The 22513-nt window shown below is 32.2% G+C and overlaps 1 protein-coding gene and 1 long non-coding RNA gene across 3 annotated transcripts; both read right to left on the reverse strand.

Moving 5' to 3' along the window:
* Positions 1–245: 245 nt before the first annotated feature.
* On the reverse strand, positions 246–11013 carry FSB1 (fruit SANT/MYB Binding protein1). 2 transcript variants are annotated; one of them, XM_010322603.4, is made up of 9 exons: positions 10641–11013; positions 9749–10473; positions 6879–6978; positions 6679–6735; positions 5121–5238; positions 4463–4542; positions 1104–1165; positions 918–1014; positions 246–829 (listed from the first exon to the last, which is right to left on the reverse strand). In XM_010322603.4, the coding sequence occupies exons 2-9, from the start codon at positions 10099–10101 to the stop codon at positions 761–763; spliced, it is 936 nt and encodes a 311-aa protein (XP_010320905.2). In that variant the 5' UTR covers positions 10102–10473; positions 10641–11013; the 3' UTR covers positions 246–760.
* Positions 11014–16643: 5630 nt separating this feature from the next.
* LOC104647319 (uncharacterized) lies at positions 16644–19721 on the reverse strand. The gene is made up of 3 exons (XR_741377.4): positions 19600–19721; positions 18962–19023; positions 16644–16932 (listed from the first exon to the last, which is right to left on the reverse strand). It is a non-coding gene; the product is annotated as an uncharacterized lncRNA (long non-coding RNA).
* Positions 19722–22513: the final 2792 nt, after the last annotated feature.

Raw genomic sequence — 22513 nt, forward strand, 5'->3', positions numbered from 1 at the left:
CACTTAAGGGTGAAAGTCTTTTTCCCTTGTAGCCATCTACGGCTAACAAATTAAGCCACAGCGTCAATTGTATGCCAAACCATTACTCAAAGCAGGATTATTATTCTTTTATTCATTAGAAATGTTTTCAGAACAAAAGTTTTTTATCACATCATATAACATAAAAAAGTACACAAGATTTATTATTTGTTTCTAGAATCCCCAATCTTGAACTTAACTCAAATGATATCAGAAAAACTTAGAAATAACAGACCTTAAATCTTTTTTCTTCTTACATTTAGATTTTATTAAATACTCGCATCAGATCAAGACAGGAGTATTCAGTAGGAATCAAGTATTATTTGCCCTATGAAATATACACCTAGAATGCAACAAACTCAACTCAACACAAGAATCCGCAAATATTGAGGTATTATAGAAAAGCTAAAAGTTAGTCAAGCTCCGTGGAAAATGACATTGAACAATTTGTCTCCTAAATTTACACACAGAAGGCGGAAACAAGAAAATGAACTTGCAAGTGCATTATCAAGATCACAGTATTTTCCCCTGATATGCAATAACATATGAGGCTGTTATTTCCTGGTGCTCGTGTTCATGTGTGTTCAGCTTCCAAAAAATGGGTTCTGATAAAATTTCCTGTGGAACCCAATCGTCGTATATCCAAGCTGCAATGACCTGCCAGCTCTTTATGCATTTACAGCAAAAAAATTGGTGTACTTACACAAGCTAGTAACCCAAAATTAGTACCAAGCATTCTCCATCAACAGCCTGGCTCTTGTTTCAGCTGGATTCCACTTGTGGACGCAAACATCATTGGCTGGAAAAACATCTTTATGTCGTTATAGTTACATGGGGGAATTCGTGTCACGTTGTGATTAGGTCATTAAACCTAAAATAGTGTGCAAAAGTCTGATTACCTGAGTTGTACTAGGCAAAACACTACTAGCAAGTTCCTCATTCAACAAAACTGGAAGGGGTGGCATTTGGCTCATAATACCTGGCATATTTCTCATGCTGCAAGCATAAACAACGCTATCAGTAAAAGAATTGTATGACAACCAAATTCACCCTGTCAAGTATAACGAATATATAAACAACATTACTCGTTTAGAATTGCCGTTATGTTATTCCTCGTTCGGATGAAGAGATTAATGTTGTCCTGAAACTGCCCAATTACATATAAATATCAGATATCAGCTGATATGCATAACAAAATATAGTAAAGTATTTGAACGCCCCCACCCCAAACCAAGCTTGCAACCAGAAATAAGAAAAGAAACAAATTGCTCTGATATTTCACGACTATTTTTCCTTCCCTTTTACCCTCCCATTGGATGAAATGTTGGCGGGAGGAGGGAAATAAGCTAATCTTGACTTATTGATTCACCTGTTAGAAGTAATGGATGAAAGAACTAAAATGGGCAAGATAAGAAACAAAGATTAAAATGGAGAAGGGGGTTGGATGGTAGCTAGATTGAAGGAGCATCACTACTTAATTCTATTATCCCACACAAATTACATAGGTAAAAGTAACAAAGATCTGTATTTAAAATTAAACTGAACTCAGAGGCTATCAAAGCTGGTAGACAAATGACCAAAAAAGAACAAGAAAGATGCCTGCACGACTTAACCCACAATTTCTGTTTTCCTTACAATTAGCTAGTTTTGCAATTCCCAACTTTTTTATGTCAGAATTCGTTCCTCAATGATCCTTTCATTAGGAAGACACTGGGGACATAACCAAATTCTTACATCTGAGGCACAATTTGCAGAATTACTAATTACAGAAGAGTAGACTCAAAAAGCATGTGTAGGTGGCTCCCCTACATCACTTATATGCATTCCAGACATTTTTGTTTACATAGACAACCAAGAAGTTACATGCGAGAGGAGTTGTAAAGACAGAGACAGGAGTTTTTCTTGTATCTCATGTGGACTATGTATATAGGAGGCGTTCGAAGAACTTATGTCTCCTTTGGAATAGCGAAAGTTTTGCAAATTATGGGAGCAAACCAATTTTTTCATTAGAGTATCTCGGAAATAATCGTTATCTGAGTTCTTAAACGGGGACTTGAGATCTGCAAGTCACAAGTCATACCGACTTGGAGCATTTTATACAAGAAACTAGTGTGCATCTCCTTCCAGAGCTCTTCAAATTCACGCACCAAATTTTCCGTTCGAAGTTCTAGTTTCCATCCCAGTTGGTCTTTATTTGGTTCAACCATTTCTGTAGATTTTATGGAAGCAGTGAGGGGTGGGGGGCTTCTGCAGATTTCTTCTTTTATAACCATTATATAAAAGGCTGATCTCATTCATGGCATTCTCAGGTATGTCAGGCGTACCATGAAGCCATGAAATAACAGGGTTGTGCCACTAATCTGGTAATCTCAAAGGTAGAGCTGTCAATATGGGCTAGCTCATCCAATCCGGGCTAACACATACACGCTTTGACATTTTACGGGTCAGGCCGGGCTAGCCCATTTTTGGCGTGGGCCAAAAAATGGTCGGCTCAACCCACAAGTACGTGGGTTACAGGCTTGACGGCCCAGCCTACTTTTTTAAAAAGATTATATTTTTTTAATAATTATTAAATTAAATTTTAAATTATAATTTAAAATATTATCATGAATATCGACAAAACAATATTACATGATGTTAATGTCAGTACTTGTTAATAAAATCAAAATAAAATTATTTTTATAATATTTGTTAAGAATAATTTCAGTGACCTCCATATTTCGCTCTATAACACTCACCTCCCCTTTGGTTTACGATATTACGTCTACCTCCCTTATTTTCATTTACTTGTAACCATTCTTTAAACCTATTTAAAATAAATATAAATTAATATAGATTTGACAATTTCTCTTTTTTATATAAATTTCTTCTTATTAATAAAAAATAACTCATTTAACAATTTTTTTCAAAATAAATTAACACAAAGACTCGATTTTTTAATCCAAAGATCAAAGTCTTCAACTAAGCTGACCCACATTTTCACCAAATATTAACTTTTTATCTTTATTTCACCTTTACCAATTCACGTAAATTTTTTCCCCACAATAACCCATCATTTTCCGGCAACAATTTCTTCAAATAGAAGATAAAATTGAACCTTCCAAGAAAGAAATACGATAAGAACGATAAGATTTTGTTCTAGTTAAACATTTACACAAGCGAAGAAGAAACATGATCCAACGAATAAAGATAAATTATTAAAAATTAGTTCAAAACATTCATATATAAGGGTAAATTTGTCAAATCTAAATTAATTTATATTTATTTAATAGGTTTAAAAAATAGTTACAAGAAAATGAAAATAAGGGAGATAGACGTAATATCGTAAACCACAGGGAAGGTGAGTGTTATAGAGTAAAGCCTAAAGGAGGTCTCTGAAATTATCTCTATTTATTAAGTTTTTTTTCAAGTAAAAGTATAAATATATAAATAAAAATATTAACCTAATTATTTTGAATTTGGACTCTCTTTAATTTTAAATTTCAATATTATATTATATTTTTTAATTAATTATTATTGGCCCACGAGCCGGCCCTACCTATATTTCTCAAGCCCGTCAAATCAGCAGACTTATTCAGGTTGGATTAAAAAGCCCTTTTTCTTAAATGGACTCCAAAAACCTTAGCCCAAATCCTATTAAATCCCGAGTTAGGCCAGGCCGACCCAACGGGCCTGGCCCATATTAACGGCTCTACTCAAAGGTATACCTTACATCTACTTAGTGGTGAATTTGTCAGGAAGAAAAGCAAAAGTGTTTCCAATTTATCGAAAAAACACAAGGGGAAAGGACAGTGAGTATTACAAGTGTATGCACATAACCATAACGCAGTGTAACTCAGTATGCGCAACAAACAAACTTATCATGACTAGATAACACCATTATTTTATTAAGGCTGTGTGAGCATGGGCTGAATACATCCGAAATTTATAAATTTTCTTCTAGTCCTAACATAAACCAAAGATTATATAAAATATAATCTAGACTTGGACCTTTGTTGATTTCACAAATTTCTATATTTACCACTTCTGAGTGACCAGCTTCAGTGAAAACCCTAAAAATGGACTAAAATCATTTTCACAATTACTTTCTTCAGAAAAACTTCCAAAGTTGAGACTTAGTTGAGAAAATGACGACAAGAAAACAAGTTTAAATGCCATAACTTTTCCAAAACTATTGAAACACCTCTTAATGTGGCTTTTGTGGTGGTAATTGATGCTCCGACTCATGACTTGTATAAGAAATAAATAGAGGCAGGGGGGTGAAAATATTATCTTATACTTGTAATCAGATGCAAGGAACCCTAAATGTTTCTACTTTCTCCTGGTATACTGTTCCGAAGTAGAAATAGCTAAAGTCCTCCACCAACAGTTCAGAATTATTTTTCCTTTTCCCTTCCAATTATCTCAGAAGACTCCTCCCACAACAAGACATTGGGATTAATACCTTGACTGTTGAAAGATTTGCCGAAATTTGATTCAGAGCCTGATTGTTTTCTTCCAGTAGATGCCTTGTTCCAAGTAATGCTGTAAGCAACACAAAGCAGGTTAAATACGTGAATAGAAGCCAATTGACAAAGTGAAATGGACAAGATGAAGAATATCACACAGAACAAAGGGAAACGACAAAGTGGCTAGAAGAAAATATCTAAAGCAATCTTGGCAAGAAATTTTACCACTACACTTAGTAACATCATTGACATGCCCAAAAGCATTACTCTGCAGAGTGAGTCTTGTACAAGCAAATGAGCTCATAATGGTTGGTTTGCTTAAGCAGCTAAATAATAACTGGATTCTAAAAACACTTGTCAAAATTGTGAATAACTAGATGTGTATTATGAAGTTACTATCACTATATAATGGTATTTTCTGTACCATGAGAACCATAACTTAAGAATAGTACTTTTTTATTCACACAATGTACCATTCATAAAGTATCGAGTCATCATGCATGGAAATCATTTACCCCACATAAAAATCAGAAAACGCCATTTACTCTATATATAGAAAATAGTTTTTTCAAACTGTATCCTATTAGAAATGTGATGCCGACAAAAGACAATGGAGAAGGCATAGATTCCTGCTGCTAAACAGATGACACTAACCTGCAGAAGGTGTCACATCACCGTGGTCATGATATTTTGAGGAAAGCGAATTCGGAATGAAGCTCAGTGGTAAAGCTGAGGATGAACCAGCTTTCACCGGTACTTCTGCTGATTTTTCCTGAAGAAAAAGGAACTTTGTAATGCTGAATATACAAATATACATGAGCAAGTAATGTGTGACAAGTATCTTGAAAAATTAGAAAGGACAGTACGCCATTAACTTCCAAAACGACTCCAAAAAACTGTTTTCAATACATACTGAAGCATAAGTATAGAATTCACCAGTAGGGGATGTAAAACTAACTAACTGACTGCTCCAAGTGCTAAAGAAAAACAATTCTATTGGTCTCTTATTCATAAGAAAGAAAATGTAATGCCTTACTGAAGAGGAAGAAAAAGAAAAAATACATCCAATGAATACTTGCCCAGACAAAAACCAACACCAGCCTTACTATACTCTGGAAGTCCCAAGGAGAATAGCAAGAGAAGAAGAAGTTACCTTGATCTCATTAATTTTGTCCAAAAACAAGAAAAATTACAAAAAGAGAAAAAAAGAGTTTCTCTGATGAAGTTACAATTGTATGATTATAATATAACACAAAATATGCAGTTCTCCACATTTATTAATGTTCCTAAAGTTGATTTACAGGTGTACACTAACAGGGAGGAGCTTTCCTTTGACTATTCAGCAGGTCATGTAATAGGTCTTATTACAAGCCATTGGCTTTCAGGCATACACATGTTCTCATCTCGCTCTTATTAACAAATTCATACACCGATCGAGAAAGAGATGTTTTAAAGCTTAATATGATTGTAGTACCAGGTAGGTAGATTGATGAAACTTTAGATCAAGACATAAAGTAACTCCAGGGAAAAACATATATATAAACATTTAAGCAAGACATCAAATCCATGGAATTTTTTCACATTAGATGAGACATCCAGATATAAGGTCAAGGCTTTGGAAAGGCCACAAGCAGAAAGGAAAAGACTTGGCCCTGAGAATCCTTGGAATCTCAAGTCTATTTGGCTTTTTGTAAAAGAAGTGACTGCAAAGGTGGAATACCAAAGTTCATCGGATTAAACATGCAAGAATGATACAACTCCATTAAAAAAATGATAGGATTATATAACTCCAAAATTTTCTAGCACTACAATTGCGTATTTCAAAACAAAAAACACAAAATGTTTAACACAATCAGATAGTTCGATTTCAAATATTAATCATGTCGTGTAAAACTCTAGAGAAAGTAATAAGAATAAACAGCTTTACTTAGACAAGGACCAAGAACTAAGTACACCTCAAGCCCTAACTAGCATAATAAGAACTATCAAACCCTCCAAACAACAATCCCAGATTCGACGAATCATGTAAAGACTAAGTGACTAACTTTAAATTATAAAAGAACTAACTTTAAATAGTGAAGTGTTTTCTTTCAGCCCTGAGAAAGCTACTCAAAGTCAACTTCTCAATACTAACCAAACAAATTAAAAGGTAACTTCATAATACCATACAAAATGAAGGGAAAGGAAGAAAAGATCAAAAGAGATGGCACACCTTCCTGTCTTTCACTTTCTTTCCCAAATTATAGTCTTCCTGTTTCCTGCGCTTTCTCTGACAAAACAATCATTCAATAAATAAGCAACTATTTTTCAGGAAGCATCAGCCATCAACCAACTATATTTGGACAAATGAATAATAATGATAATAATAACAACAACAATAACAAAAGATACTGAACAGGTTCAGGAGCTCACCGTCATCCACCTACATCTTAATGCAACATCACGTACAGTTTTGTCGCGGAGTGAGGCTGCAATCTTAATGTACTTCATTATACTAGGTTCATTGGCAAATCTATCATCAAAACAGTGTGACTGTCATACATGTGCACAAGAGGTGAAAAGATGAAATGAAACCGCACCACAGATCAAAACAATTCTAATTCAAAGGAAGTCTTGATCAATAAAACCTCTGATGAGCTTGACCAAAATGATGCATCAAGGGACAGCGCAAGGTGTATCAGGCTCATGAAAAAAGCATTTTCAAATTCACTTTCTTAATAATTTTTCACAATTCTTTTTCAGTTGTTTATCAACCTAGTTTGAATGTATATGAAACTTACACTTTGTTTCCCAGAACAAACATCAGCAGTGAAAAACTCCCTGTCAGCCCATCTTATCAATTTACATCTACTCAAGTCCTTATTAAATCAAATGTAACACAGATAAGAAATAACTAATTTTGTACTAATCTAGATTGGGAAATTCCAATTAGTTAACAATCAAGTCGCAAACTACACAGCAGATTCTGCTTCTTTCACAAAAAGTGAACCCATTACTGCTCTTTGCTGGGTTCATAAAATTTAACTATTTCCATTTGGCCCTCATCAATACCGAGTATAGATAGTATATGCAAGGGAAAGTGATCAATAGAAGATGAGAGAGAGGGAGAGAGAGAAATGCAATAGCTTTGACAGAAATTGGACTTGACAGATAGAAGAAAGAAATGCTCAAATAAGGAGGTGTTTCAGACAAAGTGAAAGAAGGGATCCTCATATACGAGGAAATGAAACAGTTTTTTTTGACAATTAAGAAGAACGGGATATAGGCATTTGCAAGAAAGTAGAGGCGTTGGTGTTCTCTTTATATGGATGGTTAAACCTGGAAAACTTCAAATTCAAGTGTACAGACTTGGCACACTTGAAAAGCTACCTCATTTTGTCACACATTGTTAAGCGAAGGAGTAAAGAAAGAGACAGGTTGCAAGCAACTGAGAGAATATGCTGGTAGACACTAACATGCACAAACCAAATAGCATTCACGGACAAACTACCAAGGAAGGGAACATCAAATTGAGAAGTTGATGTTAATATTCCGTGGAACGGTGGAAGGAAAGGACAAGTAAGAAAAGTAGCAATCTAGATGCATTTAAGGGACTAAACCCTTGATAATAAGAATTCAAGTGATGGACTCAAGAGATGCAAAAAAGCATTTTTCTTACAAGGTAAACAACTTTATTTTAATTTTATTTATATTCATAACTGTACTGTCCGGATCAGCTTGTGTGCACTCAACTAATTCCATGAGGCCTGTGTCTTCGCCTCTGTTGAGATTTGAACCCGAGATCTCATACTTCTCAACCTACTTCATTAACCACTAGGCCATACCCGTGGATGCTAAAGTTATTAATGTGGGAAAACTCTCCTACACCTTAAAGTAAGAAACTACACAATAACATAGGTCTTTACAAATGTCACTAGTTCTTCCATACTGAACTTCACAGGTGCACCAACAACTAAGAATAAGAGGTTATTCCTCAAATGTCCAAAATCATTTTCTAACCCCTCGAAGCTCTCCTATTTCCTTAAAATCAAAAGGTGCAAAGAGTTTTCGCAGCAAAAAGAGAGTAGAATAAGAAGTTACCACCATCAGGAAATGGAAAAACTTATGAAAAATATAATAGAACTAAAGGAGAAACAAAGAAAGCAATTAGCAATTCAGGAGGCAACTATATGAGTCCCACATTGGTGTAGGATGGAGTTGTTTACCTCCTTGTACAGTTTTGGGCAATCATCACCTCACGATCAACTTTTAGGTTGAGCTAAACTTAAGGTTTATTTCTTAAGTTCATCAAATGTTTGGCCTCCATTTTATATTATCCACGCTCCAGATGTCTGTTCCTGGGTGTATATAGGGCTGTTAGGGTCTAGCATTTGTGTGGGTTGGTGTTGTTTGCCATCTTATATGGTCTGGGATAATCCTCACTTTTCACTTAACTAGTGTTTAGTTTAGTTAGGTCCAAGGTTCATTTCTTAACAATAACTTGAACAACTTGTTACCAAAAGTTAGAGATACAGGAAGCAGATGAAGAAACTGAGGAGCAAGTCAACCTAAAAATAAGAGCTGTGATATGGATGGAAAGGAACCAGAGATGTTTTAAAAACAAGAGCTGCTCTATGCAGAATCTGAAGCTGAATTGTCTGGTTCTTTTCCTTTTTGGTGTGAACATGAATATACTCAAGATGTTGGGGATATTCCTAGTATTTTAGATTTTCTAAGACTTACGTGGAGTTCTGCTTCCTTCTTCAACTTTTGGATGTAAGTATTATTAGAATACTCCCTGTGTATTCTTTTGTTCATAATACAAGTTACCTTTATCCAAAAAAAAAAAAGTAGAACACCGGGGAAGTCATTACAGAGTAAATAATTCATTTAAAATAAGCAGAAGTAAGACATAATGTACGAACTACAAGTTTAGTCCAGCAAAAAGAATGAATATGGAGTAAAATTATAAAGAACTGTGATATACCCAGATGGCAAAGAAAAGATGCAGATATTTATGGCATGTCATCAAGAGAATGGAATAACAGACGGAGACTAACTAGCTGACTTAAGACCTTGTTGATAGTTTTAACACTTAAAAAGGTTCAGCTTTTGAGATGATGGTTTAATGTGTTAATATTAAAAACTAATGGTGTTAAACAAAAATGGAACGGATGGATTACCAAATACATATAAAGATGAAAATATTTGCAATAAAATGTGGATACTCAACAAATATGGATAGAAAAATATACACGTCTCAGCATAAGAACATATGCAGAGACCTGGAAGAAACTACCTACTTGATAAGTCCTTCGTCCAGTTTGTACTGTTCCTCAACCGTCCACTCTACTGCCAGCCCAGTGTCATGCTTGAGCCCCGGGACTGAATCAATAAGAAAAGAACTCGAACAACTTCCAGACTGGCTCATTCCAGGATTACTGCTACTCCGTACACCACTGGTAATCACACTTGGATTCCCAGAATACAACATCCCTCTTCCTCCACCATTATTATTTACATTGAAATTCACCCCGAGGCTACTGTAGTAATTACCCATCAACATCATCTCGGACGATGAGCTTCCTATTGCCCCCGATTGAAACGATAAAGATTGATGATGAAATCCTGTGTTAGATTCTGCAGCCATTTCCATACATATACCTGTTATTACCTAACTCCCTATATCCACACAAAATCTACTGTTACATACAACAACATGGTAACATAACAAACGATTCGATCATAGCTCCAAAACCCTAATTCATCAAAGCTACAACCACTTCTCCAATAAAATTCCACAGTTTAATCCAAATAAGGAAAAGCCTCCTTAAGGTCAATCAATCCATCCCCCAGAAGTGATTCTTCATAAAACTCTCTTAATATCTCACTTCTCAATAGAACAAAGACCAATCAATCATTGAAAAAAAAGTTAACCTTACTGAATCGAAACAAACAAATCATTTCCACCATGAACTTTCGACCCAGTTGAAAATACTCCTCAAAACTAAAAACCCACCTGTAAAACCTGCATATAATTCACCCCCATCAACTGATTTGCAGAAAAACTTGATTAAAAAAAAAGACTAACCTTAACAACAGAATCAAGAAAAACAGTGATTATTTCAGTGGATGTACAATGAGAAAAGATTATAGAATTGACAAAAAGTAAAAAAAAAAAAAACAAGAATATACCTTTTCGTAGTGCAGAATTTTATCTTTATTTTTCAACCATATATATTAGTAAAAAAATAGTTGGTGGGATGTCAACTATACTCAGCTCAAATTGGATTTTCTCTGTTCTACTGTTTGTATGTGTATGTATATGTGTATCTATAGGTCTATCTCTCCTCCAATGGAAAAGAAGGAGGAAGAAGAAGAAGGGGTTAAGGAAGGGACGTGCAAAAGATAAATAGATCTTGAAAATGTTAACATCACCAAAAGTGCGAATCCCAATAAGCAGTTGATGCAATTATTATTGTGACAGTTCACTCTACCAATTCCTCTTTCTAATTTTATTTTTGTTTTTCTGTTTGTTGTTGGAAGGCCTAACATTATAGAGAGACATGGACCAAATTTTTTTTTCTGTTTTTATATTTATAAATTATAATGGACAAGGATTAAATACATTCTGAATAAAAATGATTTATACATATTTTTGTTGTCGTTAATTTGGTTTTGCAACACCTTGTTAGTATTGATAAATAATATGGTCTAACAATGATTAAGTCAGAAAATATTTCTGTCATTAATAGTTTGATTCAGAAAATATCATTATTAGTATTTTTGAGTCAAATGTATCTCTTGAGGGTGTTTCGTAAGGCATATAAAAATATTGTTAAATAGTGTGTAGTTATGTTTGTATTATTTTTGGGAAAATACATTAAAAAATTAGAAAAATTACATAAAGTAATATATTTTAAAAAATAATTACTGATTTTAGCGATACTTTTTGTTTATTACCATTTATAGCAATGCTTTGTTAAATCTGTAACATGTATTAAAAGTGAATTATGTATGCAATCAATATGGATTATAATTGTTTTTTGAACTATTTCATGTTTGTTTGGTAAAAAATTATCACATTATATTATAAGTGTATTAAAATGTATGATAAATGTATTATTCATCATTAAAATTTGAATTATTTGTGAATAATAAATTGTTCTTTATAATATGCATTAAACTTGTATTATAAATGAATTAAAAGTGATCAAGTGAAGAAAAAAATATTATTGCTATAAACGATAAATATTTTTTATTATAGTATATTTATGTAAGTTTCCCTTAAAAATTCTCTTAAATATGTCTGTTAAACTTATTTTAGTACTTTAACTTTAAAAATAATTATTTACTCACCTAATCTCATTTCAAGTGAATTAAAATTCACCCAAAAAACAGATGTGGCAAATAAAAAAAATAAAAGTGACAACGTAAAAGATCAATAAAATAAAATAAATAGGCCCCTTTTTTTCTTTCCAACCAATAATGTTTTATCTTCCTCACACCCCACAACCTTTATCCACCAAAAACCCCACTCACCCTTCTTTTCTCCAATTTCGAATTCCACCGCCACTAGGGGTGGGCCTACAGTGGTGCAAGTCGGTTCATATGAACCCACTTCGTTGAAAAATAACATCGTATATACATATATATTTAATCAGTTTTTAAAATTTTACACACACACACATATATATATATATAATTTTGACCCCACTAACACAAGTTTAAAGCTTGGCTTAATGGTTGAGGGGGTTCAAGTTATCCCAACCAGCTCATGATCGAATCCTAGTATGCCCTTTATATTTGTATTTTTATTTATTTATTTTTTATATCTTGAACCCACTTTATAAAAAACTTGGATCCGTCACTGGCCGCCACCCATATTTGCCTCACCCCTTTCTTCTTCTTCTTCGGATCACCCCTACTTATTTCTTCATTTCAAATTATTCTTGCTTATTCTTAGAAGTGATGAATAAGAAAAAAATGAAAAAACCCAACAATTTGTTGTTGCTTCTCTTACATATGGAAGAATTTGTTGATTATGATGAACTTGAAGCTTTTTTTAATAAAAAAATTTATAATTTTTTCATCTTAAATTAGTTATTTAATTTGTATTATTTATTTATTTTGATAATGTGTTTTATTAATTGAATGTTTTCTAGTCTTGAATATGTTAGAGTTTGATTTTATTTTTTATAATCTTGGATTAATTCGGAACTTTTTTTTTATTTTTGCCTTTCTAAAATTGTATAAATAAAAATAAACAAAAAAGAATTAAAAAAACTCAAAATTTATAATTTTCAATGTGGCGATGATGTGGCAATGACGTGACATTGACGTGGGAATGAAATGGCGCGTGTAATACACTTCTCATTGTGAGGCTAGTATTGTAGTATTAGGGTTGAAATAAATCACTTTACCGATTTTAAGGGGCTAATTTAAACGTCTGTATAGTTTAAGTGCTAAAGTAAGTTTTGTTGTCAAGTGTTGACACTCAATTTTGCTCCTCCATAATAAATATATATTGATCATCGAACTTCTTAAGCTCCAAACAATTTAAAATAATTAGTTTTATAAAGTTCTAAATATTTTTTTCAAGTTACTTTTAATTAATATTTATATATTTTTAATATATAATTTATAAGTAATATATATGTATTATATAACTTTTTGTATATAATTAGTATAGTTTATGAATATTTGAAAATCATCTCAAAAAAGATTTTTTGTTTTAATTACATATTTGGTTAATTACTTTAGTTATGTAATACTTTATACTTTAAATTATTTAGATATAATTAAATTAATTATTTTATTTCGTTATGATTACGAAGTTCAATAATCAATCAATACTAATTCGTCTTATTTCAATTTTGACCGAAATCGACCAATCACCTCAATTTGATCGAAATTGCAATTCATGTGGTTATTTCTTAAATCAAATTGACCACATTCTTGGCTTCCCTCTCAATACCAATTTTAGCCTGTTTCTTCCTGTAATTCCAGACCCAATTCTATGTCTAACAACCATTTGCGTTGTTGAAAATTCATCTCTACCTGTCTTTTTGTAAAACCTATTAATGTTTTTTTGCCTGCTTAGATTCCGCAGTGCGTAGTGCTTTCGTCTGCCTTCTAAACTCTTTCTCGACTCTGGTTTATTTAAAATGTTTTATTTCAAAATTATCCTTTTAAATGGTTTTCTTAATTTTCCCTAAAATTAAGTGGCGACTCTAAAATTATTATTTTCCAAAAATTTAATAAAATTGTCAAAGTTGCAAAATAGGCTTCGAAACCTTTAGTTTTCGAAATCGGATCGTAACACCAAGTTCAAGGGTTTTTTTTGTGTATTTTCTCATTGTTTTTTTTAATAAACTACATTTTTAGACATACATCACTATCACTGGTATCACGAAATCTCAACTACACACTTCTACTTCACGGGGGTCCTATCGCCTCATGAACATTTTATTTGTTTGTTTACTACACACTTCGAGTGTTTCCCTGTCCACATTAATCAAATAAAATATCTCATGTATTTGCACGCGCGGATCTCCACCCATTTTAACCCCTATTTTTGTTTTTTCTCCATTTTCCTTCCATTTCCCTCTCAAAAAAGTAAGAACCCCCAATGAGAAGTTTTTCATTCTCCATTTGAGTCGAAGCAATTCTGGTGATGATCGAAATATTTTTGTGTGTATTTTCAATTTGAATGTAGTTTATCAACGAATTTAGTAAAGGTTAAATCTTCTAAATCAGTTGATAAACTACGTAATCAAGTTTATAATATACAGAAAAATATTTCGATCATCACCAGAAATGCTTTGACTCAAATGGAGAAAACAAGATGAAAAGCTTCTTTTTCGATTTTTTTACGTTTTTGGGAGAGAAATGGAGAAAAACAAAAAAAATGGGGGTTGAAGTGGATGGGGACCAGTGCGTGCAAATACATGAGACAATTTATTTAGTTTATGTGAAAAGGGCTGCACTCAAGTGTCTAGTAAATAGACAAATAAAATGTTCAGGGGTGATATGACACTCGTGAAGTTGAAGTGTCTAGTTGAAATTTCGGGTATAAGTTAGGGGGCTTTAGACCATTTCTCTATATATTAATATTACATTTATTTTCAAATAATTACATATATTATCACTTTTAATATTTTATATCATATATTTATTGAAGATACTATTAGATATACGTCTCTTAAAATTAGTTATTTGCATAATTAAGTCATTCCCAATTCAAGCTTTTATGCTCTTTCTTTTATTTCTTTATCACGAATTTCATTGTTATATTTTTAAAATTGAAATCCAAAACAACATTACAATTTTAGGTTTATCTCTATTTAATCATTTTTAAAGTCATGCATCCTTGATAGATTTCAATTTGTTTTGTCTTCTAGTTTTTAAAAGTTAAGGTAAAACTACATTGATGTAGAGTTTTCTTGATTAGTGATTCTTCAAATGAGAAAATGTTTATTTATAGTTTCTCGAGAAACCACATGAAAATTACCATTACAATTCTCGATACTTTCAATTGCTTAAATTTGAAAATACAAAAATACAACTTTGATGAACAAAAGAGAAAGATAGTATGTAATTTGTTTCAAATGAAAAGTTGATTTATGTAGTGATTGTGATAAACGTTAACGAGGATAAGAAAGGGACTTTTTGGATTGGATTGAATTTTTGATGTATGTAGCACATTATTATTGACGTATATAACACATTAATGAGTTAATTTGTTTATATGTATCCAATTAAGTGTATATGTATATGAATAGATATACAAATGTATTGTAGAATTATGTATGTATCTGACACATTATTGATGTATTCGATACATTTTTTGGGTTAATATTATATGTATCTACTTTTTATAAGTGTATCTCATTAAGTGTATATGTATCTAACAAATACGTATGTATCTGAATAATAGTTCGTGAATTTAAAGTTGAGATGTCTAAACTTTACTGAACCGCCAAAAGAGAGAGAAATAAGATTTTGATCGTTTTGATGTTTTTTAGGTGTTGCGATATTCATATCATTTAAAGTTATTGCAAACGTGAGTTAATTAATGACTTTCAGTTATATCTCTTAATTTAGCACACTCCTTAATTGATGACTTTCAGTTATATCACTTAATTGGACACACTAATTGATACAAGATACATGTATCTAAAAGAGAAGGTACATGTATATGGACTAAAAGTATGGTAAAAATGTAATACTGCAAATCAGTATGAATCTAAGTAATTAGATCATAAATTAGTGAAATTTGTGTAAGTTACCTTTATTCTTATGCATTATTTAGTTTGATATATTAAATTATCTAGTACTTATCTAGTACTGATGTGTATGAGTGTTTTCATTTCGTATATCAATGTTTCGAACTGTATTTATTTTTTGTTATATTAAGCATTTTTACTTCTTATATTATATTTATTTATTTTTCTAACTATTAATTGTATTTGAGTATTTATTTATTTTTATACATGATATCAATGTATTTGAGTGATTAGATTGAGTATTCATCAGCAAAATTATCAGAATAAATAAATAATACAAATTAAATAACTAATTTGAGATGAAAAAATTATGAATTTTTTTATTAAAAAAAGCTTCAAGTTCATCATAGTCAATAAATCCTTCCATGTGTAAGAGATTTGTTTGATAAAAAGGCGTCATCTTAAGGGTCAAAAAGTAGTGGTTAGATCAAATTCATTACATGGGGCGGCGAGTGTTGGTCGACCGAGAAATTTCATATGAGGAGATGAGGATGCTACAATGTATTTGTAGATATACTATAAGAAGTAAAATTAAAATCGAGGATAAGGTGAGAGTAACTTTGATAGAAGACAAGATGTAAGAAACGAAAGTTGATGTTGTTCATCCATGTCATATAGAGAGATATTGATGCCTCAATGCAAATGTATGAAAGGTTGCTATAGATGGATGGATGAGAGGTAGAGGTAGATCAAAAAGTGTTGGTGAGAGGTAATTACACATGATATGACACAGTTACAGCTCACCAAGGACATGACTTTAGATAGAAAGATGTGAATGCAGATGTCACGACCCACAAGTACAACCTAGAAGTTAGGGCATCCTTATGTCGTCACATGGCAAATGAGACTTCAAAAAATCTCATCTAAGCCTCTCGTATTGTTCATTGCATAATAAATATACTAAAATAGGTAAAAATTTAAAACTTACTTCACTCACGAAAAACTCTTTCATCAAAATTACACAAGCGGAAGACTTTCATTTAAAACATTAAATCTTTACAACATCTACCTGAACCATCTAAACTTTACAGTATACAAAACTTGGGACTAATCCCATACAAGACAATAAAATAAAGTCTATGACATAAGGGACATGTGGACATTGTCCTCGAATCGATGAGGACTCACCAATACTTCATCTTCAAGCCTTAGAAACCTATCCATCCTCCATGGCACATCAAGACTTCCAATTCCCAACACTTTAGTCAAAAAGGAAAAATGAGGGCTTAGCATATTAGATGTACTAAATATGAAAGTCATGCAAAAACCATGAACAAGAGACATTTAGTAAATAACATGCTTTTCATAAATTCTGATTAAAACATCATACTATAATCATAAGAACAACATTTAACAACTTAGAAAACACATAAAAAATCATTTAAGCAAAAAGTCACATTTTAAGAACACTTTCCAGTGAACTCACTTCACTGTATAGTGACCTCAATTCACTGTTACAGTGAAGTTCTTCCACTTAGTTTAGACATCTTCTAGAATGTAATTTTCCCACATAATGCTATCCTAAGACTCAGTTAAGTCACACAAAGAAAGACCGTCCATACAACCTCTCTAGGCATGACTAAATGATCCTTAAGACTACTTATGATGATTCACATACACACTTACAAAGACATCAACATAAGAACATGAAGTATCCTACCAAAGGTACTTCTAAGTATCACTTGAGTGAGTTGTGAAGCGACCGCCCATACAATCCCTTACACACACACTTAAGAGATCCTATAGAATACCTAAGATAGAATCATGCTCACTTAATACACCAACATAAAAATGATATGACATTTCCTCATCAAATGCTATCAAAAGACTTACTTAAGTAGATCAAGAAGATAACATCCATGATTGACCTCTTCAAGACTACCTAAATAATTCTTAAGACTTCCTAAGTTTGGATTGGATCATGTCCACATAAACAATCATCTTCCCTAACTAGAGTCATTCTTAAGACTAATCTAGGTAAGGTAAGAAGTGGTCATTCCTATGCCCCCTTCATGCCTTAACTAGACAACTCTTAATTACTCTAGGTAAGTACTCATTCATTCTTGAGTCATTACATTCATTAGTTCATTTAAGACTCATTCATCACATAAAGTGCATTCAAGTAATGGTCTTAGACAAGACCTAGGGACTCTAACTAACACCTTCAAAGCCTATTGTACAATGTCTAGATAACGTCTCATACCACTACCTAAACTTCATAGAACTTCTCTAATTCCAGTAAGTATCCCACAAGATGAGAATAGGCAATAACCGACATAGACCAGGATAGCTAGACATAGAATCCGTAGTTCTAACCTACTCCAATGAGGGTGTTCTACTTGTCAATGGTAGAACTAGAACACATACCATGTAGGCACATGGTTAAGGACTATGAAGGGATTTTATGTACTTTAGTCTCATTCTCAAGTAGAGGTACATTCACCCTACCAAAGAGGTCTACTAGGGCTACCCTTCAATGGCGACTAAGATAGCTTATTATGACTTTTCTAAGGATGATATGATGTCGTTCCAGCCAATCAACCCTAAGTCCATCATTCATTTACATGAAGGATACCATTACGGCTCTCAACTTCAACATTCATAATATAGCCTTTTCCGCGTACATGACCTTCTTAACATCTTCTAAGGTCACACATATCTTTCACTCATACATGACAAGGGTACATTAAGCCTACATAGTCAATACATCTCATATTCACATATAATTCATGCATGTATCAAGTAAGGGGCAGAAGTCTACCAAACAAGACAACATTCTTTCACCTTATCACATATAGCATATCATTCTTTAAAGCACTTAGGAATGACCCTTTTCATCTTTATGTCATCCTATACATTATTATATCATCATCAATATAACCATCATAACTCGTATAGTCAAGTAGGAACAATCATGTATCAACATCTAAGACTACAGATATAAGAACATAGTCATAGTTTACATGATTTCCTAACATACATAGAAAGAACATATAATTTCACATTACTTCACATATAGATAGATATACTCATATTTCACATAAATAAACTATGCAAAAAATCATAGTACTTCAAGTAGTGCCGACAAGACCATGATCATCATATTGCATAAAGTAACGCCGACAAGGCCACATCTATTCACATAGCACCGCCACCATAAGTGAACCATACCAATCCAATTAATTGAAGTCTAATTAACATAAAATAAAAGGAATTAGGGTAGCATACCTTCTCTCCAACTTACCACTTCGCTTTCAAGGATAAATCATCCAACTCGATACCATATGGACCTTACCCAAGGCCATAACCAACGATTCATTACAATTGTATCAATAATCTATGAAACTAGGTCAATTCATTACTTACTTATCAATCTAATACAACCTAGATATCATTTGAATATAATTATTGCATCATTAGATAGCCCATAGAAAATTACATTAGAAATCATAAGCCTTAAGTCAATATCATTCAATAAGTCTAACATTCAATAAATCTAACATTCAATAGATCTAAGAATATTTAATACTCAATTTATCAAATTGAAAAAGCCTATAAACCAATTAACCATAATCTATACATGAATTAAAAGCCCATAACAATCTACACATGAATTCATCAATATCAAAGCATGATCACTTAATCGATATTTTAGTCAAATTGAGAGACTTATGAAGGTAAAGGGTTCATGTATAATTCATTGGAAAACATCAATTTCATCATATATAAACGTTTGGAAATCATTTATGCAAGAACCCAAGACTTAGAGTAGAAATTGGACTTTTTCATCTTTTTGAAATCTTTGAAAATCATCTTTCAAATTGGCTCTAAGGTAATAGCAAGCCTTAGATTAAGAACTCTCATACCTTATTTGAAGAAACCAATGAATATTTAAGAATAAACTCCATTGAAGAACCATCTTCAAGCTCCATATTCACTTTGAACTCTCAAGGAGGTTTTTAGAGAACTTTTGGAGGGAATATGTTTTTATTTAGGTGTTAAGGTTATAATGAGAGTCTAATGACTTATATACTCTTAAAATACCCATAAACACTCAAAACAACCGTCCTCACACATAAAAAGACTTGGAATGAATTTACAAGTTCACCCCTTAACTTAACAGAAAGCTGACAGGAAACACACAACCCATCGACGGATGCATCGACGGTCCGTGGTCTCACTCACGTCCCGCCAATGGGGGTCTCGTGGGTTGCACCTGCAACTCCCCAACCTGAAGTAAAAGTGGCTCCATCGACGGGTTGTTTCCTGGTCTACAGGCCGTCATTTGGGTCGTCGATTGCCACTGCTTGGCAGTGTTAAGATCCAATGTTGGGGTCCTTCTTTAGGGCCCCTTGTGGGTCCTATGTGGAGTCGTATTCGAACGTTTCCAACCCAAATATGTTTTTATACGAGTTTAGGACCTTACCACACGATTTTCGTCCAAAAGAAACATGTAAAACTCTACGAAACATGCATAAGACGCAAAAGGTCGTTTCAAGGCAAACCTTTCGAACGTCATGGACATTCTTGAACGTTTGACCTCCAAACTTCATGAAACTTGACACCTACCTATACACACTAGAATAACTCATTTAAGGATCTTATAACCTCATGAATCACACATAAACACATAAAACCACATATGAGACACATAGGTCACTTAAACGTCGAACATCTTGGTCGTCCCTTGACGTTTGACTTCCAATGCACCTAAAATTTTAGACACTGCCTCAAACCCACATTATAAACCATTTTAGGACTTTATACCATCATGAAAACCATGTTAGGCTCTAGCTTTACCTAAGTCATTTTCGGGGTCTTACAATATTAGAGTAGAAAGGTAGTAGGTAGGAAGGTGTCCATATTGATAGGTAGGAGTGTATTGACTTGTAGTTCATTCCAGTAGTCATAGTATTGATCTTATTTCTTGTTCTTAGATTTTGCTATTATATGTTGTTTTATGTAGTTTGATTAGTATTATTTTGTTATAGTATTATTCTGCTACTATATGTTGTTTTCGTAATATGCATTATTATTATTTTAGACTATTTTAATCTTGAATTGAAGGTTTATCGAAAATAATTATTAATTTTTTGAGATAGAGGTCACATTTGTATATACTCTACCTTTTCCAAACATCAGTGTGTTGTTGTTTATTTTGTAGGTCTATGTTATATTTAGTATATCAAAATGTCAAGTAAAAAAATATGAATTCGGTTATTAAAAAAATTCTTGACAAACTTAAGGAAACAACAAAAAATCTATTTATTAGTAAAAAAAAGTTAGATTGGTGGATGATGGAAATTTGAAAAGACATTATCTTAATCTCGTATTCGAAATCATATCTGTCAGTATTATAATATTATTGAGAGTATGAAATCTAAATAAGCTACAAATAAAAGTGACCAAAATAAGTTATTATTTTAGGAAGTAACTATAATAGGTTTAGTGGAAGAAAAAGCTTCGCTTTATCTAATATTCTAAACGTTTTTCGTTAGTCTCATAACGTGTGCATTTTGATATATAACGGAACTAATTATTATACTTTATAAAGTGTAAGTTTTTCTTACACTTTGTAAAGTGAAATTCTTTCTTACATTTTATAAAGTGAAACTTTTTCTTACAGTGGAAGAAAAAATTATGTTTTACAAAGAGAAATATTTTTCATGTTTTGAAGTTTTATGAAGCTTTTTGCAGTGTTTGTCATATAATTATATTGATTCGACATATCATAAGAACAGAAAAGATTATTACATTATGTATTTTTATTTTTTTATTCAGAAAACTCCTTCATACTCTATTTAAGGACATTCAAACATAGTACATTCAACATCTTTAGTCTTCTATTTTCTTCATTTTAATTACAAATACCCCAAAAGTTAGATCTTTCAATTTATTGGGATGTCGAAATTATACATGAAGAAAATACATTTTATTATAATTGTCCTCCCAAACACAATGTTAAATATTCAATTAATGTCCTAATCATAAATTTCTTTCATCAATTTATAAAAGAATATGTATAAATAGTACTGGTTATAATTGATTATAGTCGGAAAATACTCAACTTTTCATTTTTATCAAAAGGACAAGATAAATTTTGGAGAGTGAATTATTTAGAATGACGAATCATTGACCGACTTTATGAGGGTTTCAAATGACAACATAGATCAAATCAAGTCAATAATAGTTGAAATTTATGTTAGAAAGGAGCCTAAGACTAGTCAACAACGTTCTTCTTTATCGGTCGAAATCTATGTAAATCTATATTTCTCTTTGTAAAATATAATTTTTCTTTCACTTTATTAAGTGTAAGATTTTCTTTCACTTTTTAAAGTGTAAGAAAAGTTCCACTTTACAAATGTAAGAAAAACTTACACTTTATAAAATGTATAGTTCCTTTATATATTAAAATATACACAATGAAACTAACGGAAACGTTTAAAATATTGAATAAAGTGGAGTTTTTCTTCCACTAAACTTATTTTAGTTACTTTCTAAAATAGTAACTTATTTTGATCACTTTTTTTGTGGCTTATTTAGGTTGTGGTGATGTTGTAGACTTATTTTTTAAACTAAAATAATTGAGAAATATAATAAACCTAGAAGACAGTATTCTGGTTTTATATATATAAAAGATCTTACCTTAGATTATCCTCTCTGGACCTTACTGTGTTAGAGTAGAACTATACTAGACACAATATTGGTTTTAGTATAATACACTATAATAAAAATAACTTTAGTGATATTAAATATTGACATTAATAAAAAGTGTAAAAG

This window comes from Solanum lycopersicum, chromosome 1 (genome assembly GCF_036512215.1).
Source record: "Solanum lycopersicum chromosome 1, SLM_r2.1".
NCBI lineage: Eukaryota > Viridiplantae > Streptophyta > Magnoliopsida > Solanales > Solanaceae > Solanum > Solanum lycopersicum.

Coding starts and splice junctions, on each gene's coding strand:
- FSB1 (XM_010322603.4), bottom strand. CDS start 10,101: ATGGAAATGGCTGCAGAATCTAACACAGGATTTCATCATCAATCTTTA. Junction 5,239..6,678: donor AGAAAGTGAAAGACAGGAAG/GTGTGCCATCTC, acceptor CTTTTTCTTCAG/GAAAAATCAGCAGAAGTACC. Junction 830..917: donor TTTTGCCTAGTACAACTCAG/GTAATCAGACTT, acceptor AACGACATAAAG/ATGTTTTTCCAGCCAATGAT.